Raw genomic sequence first — 26,102 nt, 5'->3', positions numbered from 1 at the left:
ATCGGAGGCCCTGGGGCTCCCTGCCAGCTGAGATAGTTCCAGGGCACACATGGCGACTCGAGGCCAGGGGAGTGACCTCGGAAACGCGATGGCCTCTGTCTTCACGGCCTCCCAGGCGGGCAAGTCCCAGAGTGGCTGTGCAGCTCTATGCCCGGGGGAGGGCCCAAAGCCCCGGCCCTCCCCGCCGGCCCACCCCGCCGGCCCACCCCAGGCTGTCTGAAGGCTCCGGGTTGGCTGGACGCCCACGGCGGGGCAGGTGGGCGGGTAATTTAAAGTCGGTGTTCAGTGGCTAAGGGAGTAGGGCCAGGATGGGGCTAGGGCGGTTGCCACCTGTGCTGGTCTTGGCGCTGGTGCTGCCTGTGGGGTCCCAGCCGCAGCGGCAGCTCCCCAGGGAGTCCCACAACCTCAACTGGAACAAGGTCAGCCTGTGTGCCGTCTCTGGGCCAGGGGCCCGGCCACAGAGGGCCAGGGTACAGGGCGGGCAGCTGGGAAGACATTTCCTGACAGTCTTCAAGTGTCACCATGGGCAGCCCCCCGGTGACAAAAGGGCTCTGCCGGCCCAGCAGGCTGCCCCCCTGCTGCCCACCTCTCCCTCAAGGGCTGATGACGGCCTCTTTTAGGGACAGGCTAGGATTGCAAAACTCAGCTGACAACCATGGGCCCCACGGGCTAGGAGCCCCTGGGTGGGGAAGAGCAGAGAGCCCCAGACAGGTGCGGCCTGAGGTTACCTGGAGATGCCAGGTAGGTGGGGGGAAAGGAGGGAGAGCAGGGCATGTTCTGGAATAATGAGATCATTGGCCAGTGGAAGGTTTCGGTGGGGGTGGCCGTGGGCACAGGCTATAATGGACTGGCCATGCCTGGGAGCGCAGGTTTGCAGCAGGATGTCTGTGGGATGGGGTGCAGGGGTGAGCTGGAAGGAAAGGGGTGCCAGGGAGGCCCACACAGGAAGGAAGTCCTGGCACGCAGCGCCCACAGCTCAGCTGGGCATTTGCCCCACACCCACGGCCCTGGACGTGGACAGGGCCTCAGGCAAAGGTCACTGGTCCAGTAGGTTCTCAGGGGCTCTAAGAGGAGCCCCAGAAACTGGGAGAAGTGTCTGTGCTCCCCAGCACCCTCTCTGCAGTTTTCAGGTTTCTGGTACATTCTTGCCGTCGCCTCTGACGTCCAGGGCTTCTTGCCGGACAGAGACAAGTGGAAGCTGGGGGCGTCCGTCGTGCAGCTTCACAATGTGGGCCAGCTGAAGGTGGTCTTCGCTTTTAGCCGGTGAGGGGATGAGCACAGGGGTCCCAGCACATCCTCCACAGACCACTGGCCGCAAACAGGGTGGCTCCCTTTCCACAAGAGAAAGGGGCTAGGGTGCAGGGCCATGGCTCAGGCTGCAAGTCCCACAAGGACTGTCTGTGCAGCCACGACCCCCATCACTTCCTGACCCTGAAATTCAGGGGGCTGATTTGGGGAGAGGCCATTGCAGCCCATGGGACCCTCGACAGGCAGCAGGCGTTTGGAGGTTTCCTCGAAGCTTTGGGACCAGCCCTCGTTCAAGTTGGAAAGTTCTGGAATAACAGAGCCTTGAATGGACAGGAGTTGGGGAGTGAATCTTCGAGGTGCTCCTGGCCTCAGCCAGCCCCACGGAGCAAGGGCAGGAGGAGGGGGACAGAGAGGGTCGACTTGAGGGCCCTGGGGGGCCCCAGGTGGGAAGAGGGGCTCCCTGGCCACGAATTGGCAACCCCACCTTGCCCCTCCCAGGTCACGGGGCTGCCAGTCCCACACATTAATTCTGCGGAAAGATGGGAAGAAGGCCGTGTTCAGGAATACCTGTACGTATGGGGAAGACCGAGGGGTGGAGGGGCCACGGGCTCACGGCCACTGAGACACTGGATGTGATGCCCCTGACAGCACTGTCCCCCAGGGGTCCCTTTGCCCTGAGAACATGGCGGCAGGCTGGCCATGGGCCCAGAGACTATCCTTCCCAAAGGCCACAACAGGTGTCATCCTGGCACCTGGGCCTGCAGGGCGGGGTCAGGGGAGACCTTCCAGGTGCCCTGTGTGGGCGGGAGGGTCAGCGCAGCTGTCTTCTCTTCCCGTCCGTCTAGTGAAGGGGGTGGAGGGCTTCCGTGTGCTGTCCACTGACTACAGCTACGGCGTGGTGGACGTGCGCCTGGGCCGGGCCGGCCGGACCTCCAAGACCCTGCTGTTATTCAGTGAGTCCAGTGGGCCAAGCCCTGGTCCGGTGTCCTGGGTAGTGAACGAGGAAGGTGAGGGGGGTCGGGGGGGCTCTGCCTCAGGCAGTTCGGTGCGGGCGGCACCGCAGGGCGTGGATTACAGAGGGACATTATTTCTCAGGTGCCAGCAGGGGGGGTCTGGGGAGGGCCCTCTTCCTGGCCGGCAGGTCCTCACATGGTGGGGAGAGCTCTGGCCTCCTCTTCTAAGGACACCAATCCCATCCTGGACCCCACCCCGGCCCGCGCCTGAAGCTCATCACCTCCTGATGCTATCCCACTGGGGCCTGAGCGCATGAAGGGAGGACAAACGAGCAGCCAGCCCACAGCCGTGCAGAGTGGTGGGAGGGGAGAAGTGGGAAGCGGGGCTGGTGGGGAGTGGGGAGCCAGGTGGGTGGGCAGAGTGGGGCCCTGGACACCGAGGCCACACAGGCAGGTCTCCCAAGTGGCCACAGTAGGGGTGAGGGGGGAGGCACTGCAGCGCTGAGGTGAGAAAGTGAGAGTCTGGGAGCAGGGCCTACTATCTGCGTGGATGCAGAACCCCCACTCCAGGGCTGAGGTGGGATTAGGGGAGCAGGGGAGGTGCTGACAGAGAAGGTTCACATGGAACCAGGTTGGGAAGGTAGGGGCGTGACCCACTTCCAGGTGTAGAGGGGACGGTGCAGGGAAGGGGATGAGCAGCCCGCTGGGAATGCTGGAGAGGGCAGGGAGGGGCCTGGGGGGCCTCAGTGGCAGGCCCAGCGATGCAGCGGGAGGGCTGCCAGCGGGGCCTGGGCAGACGGGATTGGATGAGCAGAGAGGGCTACCCGAGGGACCTTGCGTCCTGGGCCTTGCTGGGGACACCCGCCGGCCTGGGAATGGAGAGCACACAGAAAGACATCCACTGGTTTTCGTCTTGCCCTTAGCAGCACCCTTGCTAATCCGCCTGAGAATTCCGAGGCATTTCGGTGTCTGGGGCGGGGTTTGGGGGGGGCGGTCAGGGGAAGCCCCAGACAGCGGAACTGGAAACTCTGATGGTGAGATTGTGCTTCCCAACTGCAGGCAGACAGAACACATCCAGCTTCCTGAGTATGAAGAAGTTTGTGGATATATGTGAGATTTTGGAGCTCACAAGGGGTTCGACCATTCTCCCAAAAGATGGTAAAATGTGGACACAAGGCTTTCGGGCAACACCTCTCCTGACCCTGCCCCTTCCGTTCGAGAGCTGAGGGAAGGGTGACGATGCCATCTTCGCAAAGATGTGAAGCCACTGTGCAGACAAGCCGGAGTGTGATGCCCTGTGCCCCACTCCTGGCTTTTACTGACATCGGGGCTTGTCACTCGGGCAGGCCCTGCACAGGCGGGCGAGGTGGCCCCGGACCATCCCTGCTCCGTGGGATCAGGTCTGCACTGTGGCTGGAGGAGCAGGCTGTGCATGGCTTCGCCCTCTGCGGCGCCCCAGACTAGCACACGGGAAGGTAGGGAGGGCAGGTGACAGCACCCCTGACTCTCTCGTCCCCTCCTCCCTCTCCCACAGCCTCCTGCGCGCACACCATCCTGCCGTGAGAGCCAGCCGTCTTCCTGTGTTTTCCTGTGGGGCTGATTTGTGACCCCCCAGACCCCAGAGCATTGTTCCAGATGGCAGGTCTTCACATCCAACTGCTTGTTGAGAGGTGCTTTGTGGTCCCAGGCCATCGACGGTGTGACACCGAGGGACACAGCTTGAACCTACACGATCACCAAGAGAGGGGGGTAGGAGGGCACGTGCTGACGGGGCGGGGAGGTGCCAGACCAGGCCCCTTCTGCCGTGTCCTCTGGATTACACGGCGGAAAGATGCTGCCGTCCCTTAGCTGCTGCGAAATAGACCAGGGCCAGTCCAGTGTCATCCTTCTCATGTGCCTTCTCTGCTGTGAGTCTCTGCCACCATTCTCTGTGTTCTTGGACATCCTACACTTTCTTGGGAAGCCACTGGCTTATTCATCAAACATTTATAAGCACTTGCTGTGTGCCGGGCATCAAGCTAGCTGCTGGGGGAGGGGGACGAAGCAGTGAGCAAAACAGGCAAAAGAGTTCTCAGACGTGATGCCTGGTCAGGAGAGCCAGACCCCGGAGCAGGCACCAGGCTCACTGTTCCTGACACTGAGAAACAGACCTAGAGGGACCAGCACCACACAGCAGCAGGGCTGACGGTCCGGGTTGGGGAGAGCTTCTTGGAGGAAGTGCCATGTGAAGCTGGGAGTCCAGTAAGCGATGGTGGGACTGGGGGTGCAGGGCCTCCTGGGGGGGAATCTGACTTTGAAGAACCCCTTGGGGAGGTGGTGATGGAGCCATTTGGGGGGCAAGGGGAGGGACTGGGAGAGGTGGGCCAGAGCGGGTGGCAGCCACAGGAGAGGGGATGCCAGCAGGGTGTGGGGGGTGTGCCTTGGAGTTCCTCTAGGACATTCCGCGGACATGTCATGTGGGAGCTGGAGTTCAGAGGAGAGGTCTAGGGTGGAGAGAGATGTTTTGGAGTCACTGGTATGTACTTGGTCATGGAAGTTGCGGCATGGATGAGGACACCCACAGAGGAAATCACAGGAGTGCATCAGGCAGCTCCGACTGCGTAACAAACAGCCACCACGGCACCTGCTGTCGCTGTCCCACCTGGGTCCATCGCTTCTCCAGTGGGACACACTGCAAAGCCCTGGGCAAGGGCACGGATGCAGGAAGGGGAGGAAGCTCCAGGCCCTGAACGCAGCCCGCACCAGCTCTCACCTCGGCCACACACTTCACGTCCCTTCTGTGTGTCAGATGTCTTCACCCCAACTTGCCTCTCAGGTCCCCTGAGTCTCATTTAATCAGGGTGTTGGGCTCGAATCAGGGATCTTGTGGTCTCCACTCCACAGAGGTTCCTCTGGGTCACACACCTGAGAAGTAAATGGGAAGTTACCAGATCCCCACTTGCTCAGCACCCGTGGTGGGACATTGAACACGTGACTGCAATAAACGGTCCCGTCAGAGAGAAGCATGGGGGACATGGAGCAGCCGCAGTCCAGGGCAATTCCACAGCCTGCAGGGACCACGTGGCTGGGCTCGCTGCCCTGGCAGGTGTTCCCTGAAGCTTCTGACTTGGGGTGCCCCCCAGCTCCCTGAGACTGCCTTCCTTCTTCACATGTTCATCTCTCACTTTGGCCACTTCTGAAGGAGACACGGGACACGGCCGTGTCCTCAGCGGGTTTCCTGCCTGCAGGAAGTTGGTGGTCCCACAGGCCTTTTTCCACTTTGCACCATCTCAGTCAGTGCTTCTGCCAATGCAGCTCTTTGAACCACTTTGTGGGTTTTCTATGTAGTGGATTCTAGCTTAATCCAGGTGCCAAAAACCACACCCACAGTTCCGCAGGGAATAGCCTGTCTCTCCATTTGGTTGTTAGAATTCTGGGGCTTTCCGCCTGCTGAGGGACAGTGCCTCAAGCATTCCAGGATCCCATCTGTGCAGCTTGAGAGGCTACGTGACACCCCTTAATCCCTGCATAGGTCCCAGCAAAGACTTCACCCTGGGTCTGGTTTGTCCCCAGTCTCTGCTTCCATGGCCATGTCCTAGATTGGCCAGGGCTCAGCCATCCCATGGGGTTTGCCTTGGAAATGAGCGCCCCTGAGATCCTGGGGGACCCCTGCCCACCTCCACCCATGTGCTGCCCACTGCTCTGGGCATCCCCACGGGGCACAGGCACACACACACACACACACACACTCTGACTGCCCAGCTGGGGGTCAGAAGGGGGAGCTCACTGGGGAGGTAAAAGGGGTTGGAGGCAGCTCTGTGTGGGCCAGGGACATCCAGGCCCCCGGCAAAATGCCTGAGACTCATAGCAGGGGGAGGAGAGAGGTGCAAGGCTGATAGGCAGGGGGTGCCCAAGGTGCCCAGGGCAGGAGCCTGGGGTCTGAGGTCCTGTGTCCACCACTCTGGGTACCTGGAACTAGGAGGAGACCCCTTCAGTATGGAGGGGGCTTCCAAGAGAAGCTGGGGTCCATAGGTGGTATGACACCTGGCGTCCCACGTCCTGCAGAAGAGTCTGTTCCTGGTTCTCCATCATGACCCACTGCTGTCCCAGTCCTTGGAAAATGTGTCTGCTCCCTCGAGATCCTTCTGAGCAGTGGGCAGCCTGGGGTTTGGGGATCTTGGGACCTGGGTAGTGCAGAACGTGACAGAGCACTGGACCACTCGTCTGGGGACCAGGGACAAGGCCATCCTTGTTGGAGCCTTGAGTCCTCATTTGGAAGTTATGTTCCGGCTGCGGTGAGGACGCTTTGTGGATGAACTGGACACCAGGACAGTGGAGTGAAAGAGGGGAGCGAGAGAGGCTTCTGAGGTCCCTGACGTCGCCCCTGCTCCTTTGCCTCCTGAGCCCTGGTGGAACCACTGCCTTGAGGACCCTGAAGGTTCATTATTTTGTTTATGCTTTTTCTGTCTGGGGCTGCAGTTCTGAATATGACCACCAGGGGGAGGGTTGTGCCCACTGTGCTCACTGGAGCAACGAGCAGAAAAGGGACACCCAGGGGTCATTCTGGGTCGCCCCCTGCCTCCAACCAACACGCACATTTATTATTAGCCCCCATGTCCACAATGGGAGCTGCTCAGAGGTAGGAGGGACACTGAGACCCTTTCATCAGTCATTCAGCTACTCTGCCCCCTGTACTCACCCTGAGCAGGGGCCCTGCTAGACCTGGGGGAGGTGCTGAAAGGACCCACGCGGTCCCTGCCTTCCAGGAGCTCGCAGCCTGGAGGGGCAGGTGAAAGCAAATCCAGGTGGGGGAGAAGGGCAAGTGCTCTAGGGAAATGAAGCAGGTGTGGGAGGGAGGGAGGGCCGCTGCATGGTGACACTTATCTGCGACCAGCAGGACAAGAAGAACCAGCCCTGCACGTGTCTGGGAACAATGGGGGGTGGGGGGGTGAGGTACAGAGACTTGGAGGCAGAAGAGGAATCAACCAGTGGCTGGAAAGAGCTGGGCAGCCAGGAGGGAGGGAGCCAGGAGGGAGGGAGCCAGGAGGGAGGGAGCCAGGAGGGAGGGAGCCAGGAGCGCAGGGCCAGACCAGCCTGGAGGGATGTGCAGGCTGTCTCTCTTGTGTGACAATATTGTCCTAACTCAGCACTTACACCAAACGTTGAGCGTGTCACAGTCTCTGTGACCGGGATCTCTCTCGGCTCAGCTGGGAGCCTCTGTTTTAAGGTCCCCAGGGAGGCTGGGGCTGTGGTCTCAACTGAGGCTCACCTGGGCAGGTGTCTCTGAGATCACTCACGGGTTATTGGCAGGATTCAGTTTGGACTGGGGTGGGGGGGCAGTTCTCAGATCTTTCCTGTCTGTGGATGGGGACCCCCTTGGTAATCGCTCGGGAGCCCCATAGGACAACTCATATTATCTGATCTTGCTTCTTCAAAACATGGGATCAAAGAGACAGAGGGACAGAGACAGGGAGACAGAGGACAAAGAGACATAGACAGATGGATACAGAGAGGAAGGAACACAGGGGAGAGGGAACCAAGGTTCTGAAAAATGGGGTCCCAGTCATCTCAATACGTTGAGCACACCGCCTCCCCACTTCCAGGGATCCTGGCCGATTTTATTTTAGGAGCCATGGGCCCTCCTCATGTACATTTCTTAACTAAACGGACCAATTTGACCCAAAGTAACTTAGAACACCAATAGCCATTAGGGGGCACTTTTGACCTCCTTAAGCTTAGTTTCCTGGAAACCAAATTGGACAACCGTATCTCAGAAATTGTCAAAATGGAACGGAACACCTATTTCAATTGGTATTTTAAGGCTTCCAAAAGTTACCAGGAGTATTAAATGGTCTCTTTGCAAAGTACAAATTTAAGATTAGCTGAGGCAAACAAACAGAGAGAGACAAAGTGACTCCTTTGTCTCAGGCCCCGCCTGCTGTCATCCTTTCAGAACCCGTCCCTTCAAAATTAAGCCTTTGGAGGATCGAAGGCTCAACCCTCGTTTCTAACATTCTTTGCATGAAAGCTGAACTGCAAGCCATAGACAAAGATTTTCCCAAAGTAACTGAGGACCCCACAGATTTGCTGAGGAATTTAATATAATTATTCAAACCTTTCAAACTGGTTTCTCGAACTTACAGCAGCCAGAGTGCATGCCTGCTGGTGCTCTCTGAAAGAGAGAGAGCTCAGGTCCGCTTGTCAACACACACAGGGTAAAGGCCACGCGTGGGGTCGAGCTCTGCAGGAAGGCCAGCATTTTCTTCGCAAACAACCTGAAGTCCATGTAACAGTCAAGAAAAGCTTCACTGGGCTTCTGCGAGCAAGCCTGAGTTTTGTTTCAACCAATAGGCTTTGGGGGAAGAGCTGCTGTCATTGCGTGGGGGACGTCCCCAGTGAGTGTTCCAGCATTTTACCAAACATTAGGGTTTGTTTTTATAAATCCCCTTCTGGACGTTCCAATTGGGCAAGCTTCATCCACTGTTGGGTTTGACCCTCCCCAACAAACATATGAACCAACTGGCATAAATGTGAGAAACGAGGCTGGTAAATGTGAATAACTGTGTTCATTCTTCACCAAACATATGGGGTCCCCAGTTATTTTAGGAGATCCTTTAACTAAGGATGGCAATGGGCCTTAGTCCAGGGAACATAAGAAATTGGGGTTTATTAGGACCGTCAGAAGGTAAACTCGAAAGGGGCTGATTGCGATAGGTTTCTACTGGAAGCTATGATGTCTCCCTTTCCCCCAAACAAAGCAAAACAGAACAAAGGAAGCACATGAAACTCTGAGAATTGGGACAAAGCTGAATCTCTTGCCCTCTTTTGCCGACAGGAAGGTGGTAATTTCGGAACTGAGCCTTGGAAGTTGTGGGTCTGCCTGGCTCCACTGTCTGGTGGTCACTGCTACAGCTTCACCTCCCCACGGAGCGGCCATGCCAGCTAAAACCAGCGTCTTCATGGGTTTGATGCTGGCTTTCCGTGGGACTGGGAACTGCCTGATTGGCTCAGAGTGAGGACCGCAGCTCGAGACAGGCACGGTTCTCCTCCGGCGTCTTAAAGGTCAGGTTTGGGAGACACATCCCGTCCGTTTGTCCAGGTGCCTCTTTCCGTGTGGCTGGAAATCAGCAGTGCTGCTGCTTTTGATGGAGGCCTCTGCGGAGCCTCGCAACCCCTACTCCTGACCTGTCACTGCCGGATCTGCCTCTCCCTTGATGCTCACGTCATCGTCACCTACGCCTCCCTGCACCCACAGCACCCTGACTGTCCACTGCCCACAGCACAACTGTCCCAAACACTCACGGCACCCACGCCAGGCATTGTGCTTTGACCCCAGGTGCTGAGTCAACCTGGCCGTGCATCTCCTCGCATGACGGGAGCCTAAGCATTGGGCAGGCTTCTATGATATCATCCAGGACCTGGGCACTTGCCCTGCTCTGCTCGAGGGTCCACAGGGTTGGCTCATCTTAACCGGGATTCTCGTGGTTCTCAGAGGCCCTCTGCATGTCTCTTCTCATCTCTCCCTGGCCCACGTATGCCCCCTCCAGCCGTCCCCAATCCTGGCCGCACTGACCCTCCCCCCTCCTAGGGCAACAGGCACCATGCTCCACAGCAGCCCCAGAGCGGCGCCCCCAGGACCCTCCCCCAGCAGGACATGGAAGGACCCCTGTGGCCTGAGCCTGCTCTGCATTCCCGCCTCCCAGCTCTCCTTCCCCCCCAGCCCGGATCCACCATCCTTGTCCCATGTAAAGAGCTTCAGCGGTTCCTGGTGATTCTGCCTGTCTGTGGGGACCTTCAGAGGGGCTGGGAATGGGGAAGGGGTGGGGAAGCCGAGGTGGGAAGGACGGGAGGACCCAGTGATGTCCTGGTTCAGAGGCGGGTGCCACAGGCCAACGGGCACAGGGGTCCAGGCGGGGGACTGGGTGCTGGTTCTCCGCCCGAGGTCCTGTGGGTGCTTTCTGCAGCTTCTGGATGGTCGTGTGCTAGGGAAGAAGGGGTGGGTGTGGGGATGACAGCGTGGGCTGTAGCCCTGAGGTGGGGACACGTGAGCAGGTGGGTCACCTGGCCCTCAGGTTCCTCCCTGGCTGGAGGCCGTGGCAGGAGTGAGGAGGGAGGCCAGCATGGAGGGTGTGGGCAGGAGGCCGGGCAGCCCAGAGCCCACCAGGATGGGGACCGCAGGGCACTGGGCCCCCAGCCGGTGTGCGACTCTGCTCCTGAATCTGTCGTCACGGTAGTTTCCAGAATCACCCCGGGGCTTTTGTAGTGTGTTGCCTGACAGCCAGCCACCCTGGCCCAGAGTCTCCTTTCTTGCTGTGGGAGGGGCAAACCCAGCCCAGCTTCCCTGGAGACATGGGGTGTGGGGGACTCCCTCTGTGCTAACTGGGAGAGCCATCCCCATTGGCAGGCGTGCCACACCCCGCCCCCAGCCCCAACGGCCTCCGGGCTGCGTGTCTCTGGACTTGCATCTTCTGAGCGTCCATCCTACGCTGTGGCCCCTTCTGTCCGGCTTCTTCCACTCAGTTTGTCTCCAGGTCCCTCCAGCTGCAGCCTGAGGGCTGCACGCCATTCAGGGCGGAGTGATTCCTCACAGGGTGGGTGGGCCCTTGTGCTTCTCCCCGCCGGTGGCTGGTGGGCACTGGGGCTGTCCTCACCTCTTGGATGCTGAGGTCAGCCCCGCTGTGATCGTGGGAGTATGCGGACGTGTTCCAGTCCGTGTGCGATCTTGTTGGGTGGGATGAGTGTCATGCAGGGTCTCTGGTCCCGCTCCCCGCACCAGAACGCTGGACGTGGTGAGGCCAAAAAGGAACAATGACAGAGCCATGGATAGGGAGAGTCACACCACTATATTCTCCCTGGCGGCTGGGTTAGAGACACAGGAATCAGGAGCCACACGATCCGCAACCTGCCGTCTGCTTCTCTGCCAACCGACCCCACTTGCTAATTGCGTTTGCTTTTCGTTTGCTAGCTCAGCCACGGCAGTTACATCAGTGTCTAATGACTAACCGGTAACAGCTGATGGCCAACTAGTCACAGCTGACGGCCATCTACTACCCGAGCCAGCACCTTTCCACGTTTGGCCGAGAGCCTGGAATCTGCTCTCTGGGACTCTGTCCCCACAATGAGTTTTGCAGGCTCTCAGCACCTCCCACGGTCTCTCTGTCCCCTGATGTTCCTGCTCATCGTGCTTTAGTCTCACAGGCCTGGCGCTGGAACGCTGGGAGGCTGGCTCTGCCACAGACTTCTGGGTGAGGCCCCAGGACCCATTTTTTCTTTATACACGTCTGGGCCGTCAGAGTTGTTGACAACGAGTACCAGAAATCGACTCTGGCTACTTTAAGCAGAAATACGATTCCACAGGATGATCCTGTACTCACAGAATTCACAAGAATCTGGACAATGAGCCTGGAGCGTGTGAGGATACCCAGGGCGGTGGTCAGCCAGGGACCCCCCAGCCCCACGCTAGGAAGAGCCCGGTCAGCAGGCTGCCCTGGGCTTTCTGACACTGGGCCCTGCCGCAGGCTTCGTTGGGGTGGGGTACGAACGGCTTGGCTCCCTGCAGACACACACAGCATGCACACACAACACACACACACACACACACACAGACACACACACACACTTGACAGTTATCATTCACGACCCCTCAGCAGCCTCTCCACCCACATTCACATTTGGGGATTGCGTTACACACAAACGTGGCAGGTCAGTCCCTGCCTCAGTGGCTCTGGGTGGACCCCAGGTGAGCTTTGTCCTGGCAACTTTCTCCAGATGATTTCAATGAACCCTCCAGGTCAAGTCCTCCCTAAATAATGGAAAACACCAGGAGGCTGGTTGGCTCAGTTGGTTAGAGCACAGTGCTCATAACACCACAGTTGCCAGTTCTACTCCCAAATGGGCCAGTGAGCTGCGTCCTCCACAACTAGATTGAAAACAACGACTTGACATGGAGCTGATGGGTCCTGGAAAAACACACTGTTCCCCAATATTCCCCAATAAAAATAAAAAAATAGAAAATAATGGGCAACACCGAGATGGAGTCACTTACGTTTATAGAGAAGAGTAATACGGTCATATCTGCACCTGAACCTTTTCTCTGGCAGCGGAATGAGTGAGGGGTAGTGGAAGGGAGGCCAGTTACAGGGTGTTCCAATCATTCTGCTGATAAGCAAATGTTTGTGTGGCCTAGAATTAGGGGAATGTTAGTGGGAACACTAGTGAAGACGAGTTTAAGAGATCATTTTGGGGCGAAGGCATCCAGGCCTAGGGGACACACCAAGGTGACCCCAGGTTTTCTGAACAGGGGTACTGCCTTGGTGCCAGCCACCAAAACAGGTGGAGCTGTGGGACACAGAGGAGGTGTGGGTTGGGGGGACAAACAAGTTCAGGTTGTCATGTCCAGGAGCCCGACCCAGGAAGTGTCCCTCACCTTGGCAGCCAGCCTGGCCCCGTGCCCCAACCCTTCCTTCTGGGCCCTTCCAGGAAATGTCCAGGCCCCGGGGACACAGGGGACCTTCCTGTTTGGACTCAGGTAGAGAAGACCTCCTATTGTCCTGGTTGAGGAAGCCACCAAAGGCTGAGGATGAGCCACGGGGATTCGGGGAAGCGCGTGGCGGGGGCCCCGGCCGGCCCTCCTCCTATATAAGGCCCCAGCCCCGCTGCCGTGGCCTCGCACCTCAGCCTCCCTCTCTGGAGCTCAGAAGTGTGCCCGCAGCTGCAGCCATGAAGTGCCTCGTGCTTGCCCTGAGCCTGGCCCTCGTGTGTGGCACCCAGGCCATCTTTGTCCCCCGGACCGTCCCGGAGGACCTGGACGTCCAGAAGGTATGGGGACAGAGGATGCTTTGCCGGGGGACGACTGCAGTGGGTAGTGAGCTGCAGGTGGACGGGAAGCTGGGGCCTCAGAACACAGAGGGGCCTGTGATGTCAGGGGTCTGCGAGAGGTCGCTGGGGCGGCCGTAACAAAGCACCGCAGATGGGCGGCTTACACAACACACAGGGCTTGTTCCTCCCGCAACCCCTCTCCTGGATTTGCAGACCGCCCTGTCCGTCTCCCTGTGTCCCCCGTGGTCTTTCTCTGCACCCGTCTGTATCTTCAATGCCTCTTGTACAATCCCCAGTCCTACTGGGTTTGTGTCCGAGCTAGAGACCTCCTTCTACCTTAATCACTTCTTTAAAGAACCATCTCCAAATAGTCATGTTCCGAGCTGCTGGTTGTCAGGATTTCATTCAACATATGAATTTGAGGGGACACAATTCAGTCCCTAACAAGGCCCCGGGCTTCCCAACCTTTTCTTATCTCCAACCACATGTCTCCAAGGTCCAAACACTCCCCACTCACTTGTGCAGATGGGCTCCTCAAGGTCCTTCTTTGGGCTCTGATGGGGGTGGCCAGAGCACTGCTCAGCTCAGCAGAGGAGGGGTCCCAGGGCTGGCCCAGGCAAGGGTCGGGGCGCCCTGAGAACCCCCCCGCCCCAGCTTGTGCGTCCCCCCAGGTGGCTGGGACGTGGCACTCCATGGCCATGGCGGCCAGTGACATCTCCTTGCTTAACACTGAACGCGCCCCTCTGAGAGTGTTTGTGAAGGAGCTGAGGCCGACCCCTGAGAACAACCTGGAGATTGTCCTGCAGAGATGGTGGGTGTCCCGGGCTGAGGGCCAGGGGGACAGGTCCAGGATGGGTGGGCGGGAGGGCTCCTGATGGGACCCGGCTCTCCTGTGGGCAGCATGGTGCCCCAGGGGTGGCAGCGGGGCTGGGAGGTTCCGGGTCCCCTCGGAGCCCCACCCAGGGCTCTGGCTCCACAGACCGACCAACCCGGGCAGCCCCGGGGTCGGCCCTTGGTTTGTCTTTGTCACAGCAGAATCTTCACAGGTGGCTCATAGAGACCAATGTCTTCCAGGGAGGATGGCAGCTGTGCCGAGAAGAAGATCTTGGCAGAGAAAACCGAGGTCCCTGCCGAGTTCAAGATCAGCTGTACGTGCTGGCTCTGGGCCGATGTCCCTGGGGCTCTGGGGATGGTGAAGGTGCTGGCGCTGTCCCAACACCAGCTTTCACTGCCCTTCTCCTCCCACCTTCGGGGACCATGGACAGGTCCCTGCTGGGCTGGCCTCACTCCCCGAGGTGCCGAGGCCACGTGTGTGCCCTGTCTCTAGAGAGGGCGGGTCGTGGTCCCTCACCTGAGCTCAGGGGCACCTGTGCATGCCCATACTCTGTGCTGTCCTCCCAGGCCCCCTATGTGGAGCTGGGAGCCACTGCCCGTTCCCCCAGTGGCCAGGGCACCCCAGCCAGCAGCGTAGGTTGCTCCATCTCCCAGACTTGGGGTTCATCCGCTCCTCTGCTCATTCCTCACTAAATTCAAGACGAGAAAGGCCATGGATGGGGGAGTTTCCACCAGGGACGTCCCCCCACCGGCAACCTGGGCCAAGTCCCGCTTTCTCCTCCCTCGGCTGCCTGTCCAGATTGACTGTGATCTGCGTCTACATAATGCCCACTGACTGACGCTGGGCAGCTGCCCAGAGTGCCAGGGGCTCCAGCGGCATCTGCCCGCAGTGGGGTCCAGACACTGGCCTGACCTCAGAAGCCGCTCGGGAGTCCGCCGAGCAGCCGGGGGTGCCAGGGCCACAGTTGGGTCAGCCCCATCTCACTCCCTGTTCCCCCGACGTGACCGTGCCTCAGAACGGTCCTCTCCTCCCTCACTGGGCGGTGCCCAGTCTCACCTGAGATCAGCATGGAAACCCCATTTCTTAACTGCTCTGGGTCCCGGGACAGGGGGGTGGGGATGGGACATCTTGGATTGAGTCCCAGAGGTGATGGACACTCAGGCGGGTATCACAGTTCACAGCGAGAGCCCACAGGAGGGGACAGCCATGCAGGAGCTGGTCCCCACCCAGTCCTCGCCAGGTGGCCGAGCAGCCGGAGCTGACCAGCACTCCTCCTGCTGGACAGAAGAGCCCAGACTTAGCCCGTCCCGTTGGTCTTCCTTCCAGACCTGGACGAGAACAAGCTGCACGTGCTGGACACTGACTACGAGAACTACATGTTCCTGTGCATGGAGAACGCCGCTGCCCCAGGGCAGGGCCTGGCCTGCCAGTACCTGGGTATGTGCCCTGACGGCGGGGTCCTCACTGTGGTGAGTGGGCGGGCAAGTGGCACAGGGGCCACGTGTCCCGAGGTGCGGGGCCCAGGGTCCCTTGGGTTGGGGCTGGTCGGGTGCTGGCACTGTGGGTGGCTGACGAGGGACAGACAGGCAAGCTGAAGGGGCAGGTAGGTGGAGAATACCTGTGACGGGTTTGACAATCTCGACGTAGCTGATGAGTCACTACAGACCCTAAAGTCTTTGCTTACGGAGAGTTTCAATCATTTCACCAAAGAAGTCAGCTACAGAAATGTCTTTAGAATGTCCTGAGAACAGACATAAGGTGACATCCTCACGGTCACAGAAGCGGTGCCATTGGGCATTCCCAGGGCTCCCGAGTTGACCACAGGCATTGGGTTTTGAAGATGCCCCCTGGTCCATAAAGCAGCCAGTTGGGCCGTGGGTCCTTCTCCTCCTGTGACCATGCGGACCCCTCAGTGCTGCCCTGGGAGGAGGAGGGGCAGTGGGCGAGGGGCGGGGATGCAGGGACGTGCAGGGCAGGTGGCCTGAGCCCTGGAGACCACCTCTGGGAAGCTGGGCCAGGCCCAGGTCTGCAGACCTCAGGACGTCCACGAGTCCTTCCTGCATTGACTCCCAGAGTAGGTCCCTGGGCTCCTTAGCTGTGGTCAAAGCCCCCGCAGTCCAGGCACTGACCCACTGTCCCTTCCAGCCAGAACCCTGACGGCCGACGAGGGCGTCATGGAGCAGTTCCACACAGCCCTGAAGCCTCTGCCCGTGCACATCTGGCTCCGCTTCACCCCGACCCAGGCGGAAGGTGACCCCTGGGCCCACGGTGGCTCTGCATCAGAGCGCCCTGGGCGCTGGGAATGGGGGTCTCCCCTTTCCCCCAGAACCCCCAGGAAGCAGTGGGAGGTGGGGGTGCAGAGCCGCTGAGGTGGGGTCCCCCGGCAGAACCCCTGGGCCCGGGGTCTGTCGTGGCCGACCTGTGACCTCCCTATGCTCCCCCTCCTCCTGCAGAGAGATGCCTTGTCTAGGTGAGCTCCAGCGGACCGCCTCCTGGGTAACGTGCCGGTCCTGCCCCCACGTCCTGTGCCCGCGCGTGGGGTCAGTGGCGCCCCCGACTTCCTTCCGTCGGGCCCTGCTCCCCCTTGGGACGCTGCTGGACATCACTCCTCCTGGGACCCTGGCACCTCTGGCCCAGTCTGGGATGTGCTGCTCTGAGCTGATCCCCTTTAGCAATAAAGAAATACCTAGTGATCCTGGCTGCTGAGTCTTTCCTGGCAGTGGGTGTGGGATGGAGCTGGTGAGCGGGTCTGGGGATGAGGGTGGGCTTGGGGACAGGTGGTGTTGCAGCTCCCTACCCATCCCGGAGCCGCATTTAGGCCCCAGTGGGGAGCCTCATCTTCCCCCATGTAAGTGGGTTGGACACAATCTCCCTTCACACTTTATCTCATCTCTATCATAGGCTATGGGAACCCTATTCGCTGGTAGGGCAATACACCTGGAAATCGTAATTTTTCATTTAATTTTCTTAAAAGAGAAATGTCAGGAAGCTTCTTGGCACCTCCTGCCTTCTGCCTTCCTGGAGGTGGTGGTGTCACAGGTCCAGGGGTGGGGTGCAGCCTGCTCTCTGAATGGACTGGTCCACAGAGATCAGTGTGGAAGGGCAGGGAGGACCATCCTGCCTGTGCAGGGCTCCCCACCTAACTGCAGGGGTGACCCCTCCCCCAGAAAGGGGAGGGGACTAGAATCGGGCAGGCATTTCGCTTTTCTCTGTCCTCACCAAGCCCAGGGCGCAGCAGCTCGGTCCACGTGTCCCGGTCAGAGGTGGAGCTGGACGGGGACCCAGGCCATGCTTGCTCCACACCCCAGCTCTCAGCTGACACCAAACTCCCTCCAAAGGGAACACACCCAGATCCCAGCTGCAGGGACAAAAATGATGGACAGGAAAGCAGGACAGGATGTAGCCACAGATGGGTGGGAAGGACGTGAGTGTGGAGGGCAGCGGGTGTGGGGTGTGTTCCACGCTCATTAGCCGTCATCCCGGCCTCGTGCTGGTGAGGCTGGCAGACCTGCACTCAGGAGCAGAGGCTGCCTGGTGCCTTGCTGTCACCTACTTGCCAGGTGTCCCGGGCAAGCTCTTCACCTCTCAGAGTGTTTCTTATGTGAAAATGGGTATTGCAGACCTCGGGTTGTTGCTGGTGAGGCTGGGAAGAGAAAGAGTGCCCTACCCCTGCTTGGAGACTGCACACAGGAAGTGCTGCCAGCCCACCCACCATCTGCCCCGCCTGTTCTCATCCTCGCCAGTGAGCGAGTGGAGCCCCAAGTCTCCCCAGACTCAGGAGCGGCTCGGGGAGGATGTGTGACAGCACGCTCCCTCCTGGGCACCACCTGTCACCACTGTTGTTAGTTGAAAACAAGCGACACCAACTCTGGCTGAGTTTATTAGTCAGAAAGTTTCCTAATAAGACCGTGGGCCATTGGACTTCCAGTCCAGACAGGACAGTGGGGACTCGTCTGTCCTTGCTCAGTGCAATTAGAAACCCTGAGGCCAACACAGGCTGCAGCACAAAGGGAGCCCTGGAAGGTGGCAGAGGAAGGCACACTGGTGTGCGACCCTGGGATCGGAGGGACAGCGCAACATCAGGCCTGTCACTGCCCCCACTCAGGAGATCAAGATGACCCAAGCCCGCTCTTTCCTGACACCAGCGTAGCAACAGGGCAGCCCAGGGGGGCTCATTCCCCACCTGGCAAATGGGGTCCCTCTGAGACAAGGGCCACCCATGGGGGCCCCTCGCATAGTAAGCCACCAGGGGACATGCCCCCCTTCTCTCAGGAAACCAGTCGGAGGTGCCCCTCCCCACTGAGACATGCGGCTGTCCCTGAGGCAGCAGCAACAGGGCCAGTGGCAGCCCCAGCAGATGCCCCAGGCAAACCAGACTGGCACCACGAAGGCTCTGAACACTAGACTGTCACTGGAACTACAGTCCCCAGTAGTAAGCCAGAACCTGCGTGCTGAACCTAAACAGGGAGCCTTCCTGCTACAACAAAAAAGTCAAACAGAACCCAGAGTGTCCTAACGTACCAGTCAAGATGTCAAGGACATAACCGAAAATCACCCGTCACACCCAGAACTGGGAAAAGCATGACTTGAATGAGAAAAGACATCAACTGACCCCGAGATGAGCCAAATGTTGGAATTAGTTGACAAAGATTTTAAAGCAACTGTCATAAAAATGATTCCACAAGCAATTACAAATTCGAAACAAATGAAAAATAGAATACGTCAGCAAAGAAATAAAAGTTGCATAAAGAGACAAATGGAAGTTATAGAACTGAAAAATACACTAACAGAAATTAAAGGTCCACTGGTTGGGCCCAATGGTAGAGAGCAGACGACAAATTCAAAGATACAGGTAGGTTGAAAGTAAAAGGACAGAAAATATATGCCAGGTAAACATTAATAAGAAGGAGGCAGGAGTGGTTATTTTAATACCCCATAAAGTAGACTCCGGAGCAAAGACAATTAGTACAGAAAGGGACTTGAAATGATGGCAGACAGATTGCAACCCTGGAACACGTCACAGCCCGGTGGACACACCAAACATCAGAGCACCAACCACGAGGCGAGCGGACCCGAGGGACAGGTGTGCAATTAGAGTTGGGACTTCAGCATCCCCTCCGAGCGGCTGACAGACGACAGACAACAGCGGACGTAAAACCAGCAGGCGTGTGGATCGGAGCAGCAGTCAACCAGCGGGTTTCACGGGCTGACACAGAACACTGAACCCAGCACCAGAACACACATTGTTTTAGTGCCCATGGGACAGTCACCAGCGGGACCCAAAGCCCAGATCCCACAGGCTATGTGCTCTGTCCGACCAGAACCGCCCACACCCTCACCCCCCACTTCAGACGCCAATCGGAAGTTGTCATCTCTGCTTCTGAGCACTGGCTACTGGTTGGAGGTTCCTGTGACCGCTCCTTGGTTTGATTCATTTGCTAGACTGGCTCACAGAGCTCAGATTTTTTTTTTTTTTTTTAAGGAGGGCGCAGCTCACAGTGGCCACATGGACATTGAGCCGGTAACCTTGGTGTTATTGGGACCACGCTCTAATCCACTGAGCTAACCGGCCGCCCCTCAGAGAAACGTTTTACTTACCAGAATACCAGCTTATTATAAAGGATAAAACCCAGGAACAGCTGGATGGAAGAGAGGCACAGGGCAAGGCGTGTGGGAAGGGGTGAGGAGTCTCCACGCCGCTCCAGGTGCCAATCTTCCCACATCTCCATGGGTTCACACACCAGGACCTCCCTGAGCCCCAGCCTCTGAGGTTTCCATGGAGACTTCCTTCATAGTCACGACGGATTAAGTCACTGGCCATCGGTGATTGAATCAACCTTCAGCTCCTCTCCCCTACTCAGAGGTGGGGGTGGGACTGAAAGGTCCAAGCCTCTAACCATAGGCTGTTGGTTCCCTTGGCTTTCCCTGTCACCTCGTTAACATAAGCCCAGGTGTGGTTCAAAGAGGCTTGTGAAGAATATAAGTCACCTTTATTGTTCTTATCGCTTAGAAAATTCCAAGGGTTTCAGGAACCCTGTGCCAGAAACGGGGAAGAAGCCCAAATGCATACGGATTTCCTATATAAATCCCATCATACGTTCCATCTCAAAGCTCCCTTCTTCCCTGTGTTCGCCCCTTAACTTTCTGGCTGGAATCTTTTCTCACCCAACTAAGACCCACATCTCACTGCAGTGGGTTTCCCTGATCTCCTCCATCGCTCGCTACTGTCAAGGTCAAACCTTAAAAGCAAGACCAGGAACAAGAAAAGGAACTGTTTCCAATTGATCTAACAGTGTCCCAAGACAAGATAAAAAAATATTTGTTATCCAGAACCCAAGAGGCAAATTCACAATGTGTGGCATCCATTGGGATGGCCCGGCCTGGGGGGATGGAGACAAAGCCGCTCCTGAGGACAAACCAACAACCCGACCAGCCCAGGACTAACACAGAGGCTAGACTGGCCAGCCAGCAACACGAAAACCTTTATTACAGCTCTATTTCGTACAAGTGGAGGCATAGAAAAGGTGCAAAAGACCCACATCCAGATTTTAGAGATGGTTGCTACGATGTCTGAGATGGAAAAACAAAAACCCCCTGGATGGGAATGACAGCGGGTTACAATGCAGAAGGAAGTATCGGTGAACTTAAAAATACAGGAATAAAGCTATTCAAATGAAACACAGATGGGGAACATGACAGAGAGAAAACAGAGCGACAGGGAGCTGGGCAACAACTTCAAGTGAACAAATAAATGTATGTATCATTTGGAACCGGGAGGCAGGGGAGGACAGAAAGCCCCTTTGGAGAAATAAAGACCCCGAATGTTCAAAATCTGATGAAAACCATAAACACACAGACTGAAGAAGCCCAGCTAACACCCAGCCCAGAAGCAGGAGGAAAACCAGGGAATGGCATTGTCCAACCGCGTCAAACCAGTGACAGAGAAAGTGACAGATCACGTGTGATAAGGTTGACAGCATTTCTAAGAATGGCTTTGCTGGGAGCTTTGGTTTATCCTTCCTTAGGAAAGCCCTTCCATTTCTGTGTTGCCAGGAGGTGAATTTTGTTCTGTTTTGAACTAGGAGCTGCTGTTAGACTGGAACCAACGTGTTCTTTGGATCGACGGCAGTCACCGAGCAGTCCTTCTCTTTAACCTGCTGAGGGTGTGAGTTACATCCATGTCATCCGAAATGTCTCTGCTGTCGAACTGGACTTTCTGCTGTTTTGCTTAGGAAGTTTCGCATGTATTTCTGGGGTCAGCTTCCACGACCGGCCCGTCTGGCTGCTGTAACAAGGTTACAGCGTCCTCAGAGGACGGGGTAGGGCACATGCCCATTTCCTGTTCCCTGGACGTGTTTGCTTACTATTGGAATCAGAGCAGATTCAGACATATCAGCGTTTACTCACCGTACAGCAGAACTCAGCTGTAAAACCGGCTGAGCTGGTGCTTTCCGTGTGGCAATATTTTCAACCACTGATACAATAGCCTTAATGATAAAGGTGCCCACCCTTCCTCATTCTCTTTTTTCCTAGGAATTGGTTTATTTGATCCACGTTTGCAAATCGAGAAGCAGAAAGTTGTCAGTGGTCTCGTAGCCCTTTCGTATCTGCTGTCTCCATAGTCATGTCCTTTCCTTCCATTGCTTTTCATGGCCTTTCTCTTCGTCCTTGCTCACACTTGCTGTGACCCGCACAGGACCTTGAGGGGGGTCCACATTGTTGAGCATCCCCTCACTGATCCGGGGGCACCCCAACCCCTCTCCTGTCCCACAGCCGGTCCCACTGTCCCCTCCTTGGGCCTCGAGAGGCGTTTCTCCCATCCCACCCACAGCCCTGTTGGTGTCGGTGCCGTGGGTCCTGGGCGTGAATGTGTCCTCAGGGCCCCCGTGCTGGGACACCCGCCGGCCACCAAAGGCCGCATAAGAGGCGCTTCTGGAGCCCGCAGCCTGGCGCTGGGACCTTACCTCCCTGCTTGACCGTTTCCACACTGTTGACAAGGAAACCCTACGTGGACCACAGTATGGTGACCGTGCCTCCTGGTTCCCATCTTCACCTTCACTGTCTGCAGTGCCAACCCAGCGGCTCGCTCTCGAGGCCATGGGCCACACACTGGCTCGTGTGTGCTCATTCTGCCACCAACCTTCGAAAAGACAGCACTGAGTTGGGTAGTGAATCAGCTTTTCTGTCTCCTGTAACGGGTCCACAGGATACAGCGGGAGTGGGACCTCCGTCGTTCTCTGTGAAGCACACTGTGGGGCGGACCTGTATAGCAGGTCAGGAGGACCCTATAAGGGAAAAGGATGTGCAGAGGGGACAGGGAGGCAGGGAGGGGACGTTCCATGTGGAGTAGCTGAGACTTGGACAGAGTGAGGCGCAGACCATGAAGATACTGTTGGGAGAATGCACTAGATGGGGGTGACAGGCTAGACTTGCCGGCACTCTTGCAGAAGACCCAGGGGCTCAGGTGGCCTCAGAGAGGAAATGAGAGTGCAGCCCCACAGGTACTGGGGAGCCCAGCTCCCAGGGCTGCTCCCACAGCAGTGAGGGGGGGTGCGTTCAAGGGTGGTGTGCCTGACCATTTGGCTTTTTACAGAATTGTGGTACAACACACACAACATTGACCCTCTCAGCCAGATTTTGGTGCCAGCTCAGTGGCATTAGGCGCAGTCACAATGTCGTGCGGCCACCACCTCCCTCATCTCCCGGACTTTCTCATCTCCCCAAACTGACACTCTGCCCCCATTAAACACTCACACCCCTCCCCTCCCCAGCCCTGACCCCCATCTACTTCCTGTCTCTGAATATGACTCCTCTGGGGACCTCCTGTGAGGGGGTCCTGCAGGGTTTGTCCTTCTGGGACGGGCTCATTTCACTGAGCAGTGTCCTCAGGGTCCGTCCACGTGGTAGCGGGTGTCAGGACCTCCTTCCTTTCAGGGCTGTGACGCTCCACTGTGTGGAGGGACCCCGTTTGGTGTATCCGGTCCTCTGTCAGGGGACACTGGGGGTGCTCCCACCCCACCCCACCCCAGGGCTGCTGAGGACGTGGGGATGCAAATCTCCCTCTGAGACGTCTTTCTAGTTCTTTCGGGTGTCACCCAGAAGTGGGATCGCTGGGTCATGGGGGCATTGTGTTTAGTTTTTGAGGAGCCGCCATACTGTCCCGTGGTGGCAGTAACTCGGCTGTAAGAGGCACGGGCGACCACACTCTGGGAGTGTTGGCACGCTGGATTTTATTTGCAGTGAGGAGGACGCTGCTGAGGCCCCCTCGTGGTGTGGGAAGGCGTTTGGAAAGGTGTGCCTCCCCGGCAGAGAGTGGCCCATGATGGTGGGTGCACACTTGGGGGCGCCTGGTGCTGGGGCCACGGTCGTGACCACAGAACCCAGACGAGCGCTCATAAGTGCTCTACTGCTTCCCGGTGTCCTGGACTGACGGCTGCGGGGAGGGGGCCTGGGGGAGGCAGGTTGCGAATCGAAGGGAGTTGACAACCAGTTGAGTCAAAGCCCATTGCCATGTCCCCGTTCTAAGAAAGTAATTTCCCGCGTCTGTAATTATAGGCCTGACCTCCGACCCCGTTCTGAAGTGCCAGGGTTCAGGGGGAGGGGCTGAGTGCCCACCGGGGCCAAGTCTCCTTCCAGGTCCCCACTCACTGGGCAGCAACCTGGGGGAAGTTGTGTCCCCCAGGGCTCAGTGTCCCTCCCACGCTGGACGACACCACTGCTCGAGGTCAACAGTTGCCTTTTCCTTTGTTTTTAAGGTATTCTGTGGATCATCTTTCTTGGAAATTATGACTGCATGTGGCCTGAGAAGCAAGCTTTGCGGTCACTGTTGGCAGAAACACAGCAGGAAAGGTGCCCTGCGGTTGGGGGCAGCCAGCATTTCCCAGGCTTCCCAGGAAACAGGACGTCTGTTGTTCCTGGCTGACCTCCCTCTGCTCTGTGAGACCCCGCCAGGCAGTATCTGAGAGGACGGCCTGTCACCTCTGACACCTGGGTCACCGTGGATGCCTGTCTAAGCTGCCTGTGCTGGTGTCCTGGGGTCACCATAGGAAAGGACCACACATGGGGGGCTTCTAACAAGTGGACTTTATTCTCCCCCAGTTCTGAAGCCAGAAGTCCACAGCCAAGGTGTTGGAAGGCCACGTTCCCTCTGGAGGCTCTGGGGAGGGTCCCACCTGCCTCTCCCGGTGTGGGCACACCTTGGCTCACAGCTACCTCACTTCCATATTTGCCTCCGCCGTCCTTCTCCCTGTGTCCCCCTGTGTACCTGTTTTCTCCCGTAAGGACACCAGACATTAGCCTAGTGTCCACCCTATTCCAGTATGGTCTTGTCTGATCTGATAGCCACCTTCTGAGGGTCTAGGTAGACATGAGTTTTTGGGTGACACCATTCAACCCAGCATGCTGAGCTGTTCATCCTAAAACACGAAAGCTGGGAAGACCGAGCTGAGAAGGTGGTTGCAAGGATTACAGGAGATGGTACAGAGAGGGGCTCTGGCAGGTCCTTGTGCCCAGTACCTGCTGATAAATGGCCGATGCTAAGAAGTTCATCTCACTCAGGTCGTCTGAGTCTCCTAACGGGGAGTGTCATGTCCTTGCCAGGCCCACCCCACTTTGCTTCAGCTCAGCAATGACGGCCTACACGAGGCATCTGAGGATGCAAAGCCTCCCTGAGCTGGGGTGGTGCCTGTGCTGGGACCGGCACCCACCCGGTGAGCAGAGTCTGTGGCTCTTGTTCACCAGGAGAGGAGGACCACACCTGAGTTGGCTGACTGGGTAGGGCTGGTGCCACTTGAGACCCTCCTTTCTCATCCCCCTCAGTAGAAAAGGGCACTGGGGTGGCCTGGGGTCTTCTCTCCTGTGGATGAGCTCTTTCTGAGTACAGGGAAAGAAGCCAGAGGCCAGATAATAAAGCAGAGCTAGCCTAGGAGACGCTTCAGCCTCCATTCAAGATGGTGACAATGACAGGTGGGTGGCAAGGCCCACCTGTAAAGACTCCCTGGGGGACCGACCTTTCCAGGGTCCCCACCACCAGGACACAGAGTCTGCTCCTCTCTAGGACACCTTAATGGCAGCTGTGCCCGCCCCTTATCTCGAGGCCCACTTCTCCCCCAAGATGAATAGGTAACCATGTGGGACGTCAGCCTATGGCCTTTGCGTTGGGCACAGGGTACGCACCTCGCACTGTGGTGCTGTTTGCTAACATGGAATCAACGAGACAGCTTCCTGTGTGACTTGCTCTGTCCTCTCCGAACTAGTCAGGGTCACTTTGGAGCCAGCACACTGCAGCTCCCAGGCTGTTCACAGCGGCGTGCCTCCACGTTGCGGGGAAGGAGGGCTCTAGTGGGCTTACAATTTAAGCCCAGTATCGGTAGATTGAAGATTCTGATACTGCGGACACTTGTGTCACACTTACCCATGGGGGACAGGTTGTGCTGCCTTGCCGTGCACACCGCCGGGAGGTCCAGGCACGTTTCCATCTGGACCCGCATCTGGGTGACACGGGTGATTACTGTCACCGTGACTGTCACCGTTGATATCATTTTTACTATTAGCAGCAAATGCAGGTGGGGCGCCATCGGAACCTCACTCCCGTCCCCCCCATACAGTGGGGTGTGGTGACCTTACAGGAGGCCCGTCCACCCAAGGCCATGGCTGTAGCTTGTGCAGGAGGTGGTGCCCGAGGCAGGAGAGTAAAGCAGAAACAGGACCAGGAAGGACCATAGCCTGTCAAGGAGGCCTCCTCCAGCTGGGAGGGGAGAGACAGAGCTAACGCTGGTGGGAGAGGGGTGAAATGTTGGGGGGCATCGTGTGGTCCCCTGTGTGGGAAGGATGGCCAAACACTGACGAGACCTCCAGGGGCTGTGGTGCTAGTACGAGGCACGCCAGCCGTGGGGCCCACCCCCCGGGACACAGCTGTCCTCAGTGCTACCTCTGACCTGTCATGTCCAGGAGCCCGACCCAGGAAGTGTCCCTCACCTTGGCAGCCAGCCTGGCCCCGTGCCCCAACCCTTCCTTCTGGGCCCTTCCAGGAAATGTCCAGGCCCCGGGGACACAGGGGACCTTCCTGTTTGGACTCAGGTAGAGAAGACCTCCTATTGTCCTGGTTGAGGAAGCCACCAAAGGCTGAGGATGAGCCACGGGGATTCGGGGAAGCGCGTGGCGGGGGCCCCGGCCGGCCCTCCTCCTATATAAGGCCCCAGGCCTGCTGCCGCGGCCTCGCACCTCAGCCTCCCTCCCTGGAGCTCAGAAGTGTGCCCGCAGCTGCAGCC

At 57.8% G+C, this 26,102-nt stretch overlaps 2 protein-coding genes across 2 annotated transcripts; both read left to right on the top strand.

Moving 5' to 3' along the window:
* Window positions 1–308: 308 nt before the first annotated feature.
* On the top strand, window positions 309–3,764 carry LCN10 (lipocalin 10). The gene is made up of 6 exons (XM_033122071.1): window positions 309–419; window positions 1,124–1,263; window positions 1,747–1,817; window positions 2,094–2,201; window positions 3,261–3,359; window positions 3,736–3,764. Exons 1-6 carry the CDS (start codon window positions 309–311, stop codon window positions 3,762–3,764), a joined length of 558 nt encoding a protein of 185 aa, XP_032977962.1.
* Window positions 3,765–12,899: 9,135 nt separating this feature from the next.
* LOC117031598 (beta-lactoglobulin-1-like) lies at window positions 12,900–21,809 on the top strand. Its single transcript, XM_033122070.1, has 6 exons — window positions 12,900–12,998; window positions 13,670–13,809; window positions 14,073–14,146; window positions 15,160–15,270; window positions 15,979–16,083; window positions 21,607–21,809. The coding sequence occupies exons 1-6, from the start codon at window positions 12,900–12,902 to the stop codon at window positions 21,807–21,809; spliced, it is 732 nt and encodes a 243-aa protein (XP_032977961.1).
* The last annotated feature ends 4,293 nt before the right edge of the window (window positions 21,810–26,102 follow it).

The sequence above is a fragment of the Rhinolophus ferrumequinum genome, chromosome 12, assembly GCF_004115265.2.
Source record: "Rhinolophus ferrumequinum isolate MPI-CBG mRhiFer1 chromosome 12, mRhiFer1_v1.p, whole genome shotgun sequence".
In the NCBI taxonomy this organism is placed as follows: Eukaryota; Metazoa; Chordata; class Mammalia; order Chiroptera; family Rhinolophidae; genus Rhinolophus; species Rhinolophus ferrumequinum.
This window is presented reverse-complemented; position numbering and strand designations above follow the sequence as displayed.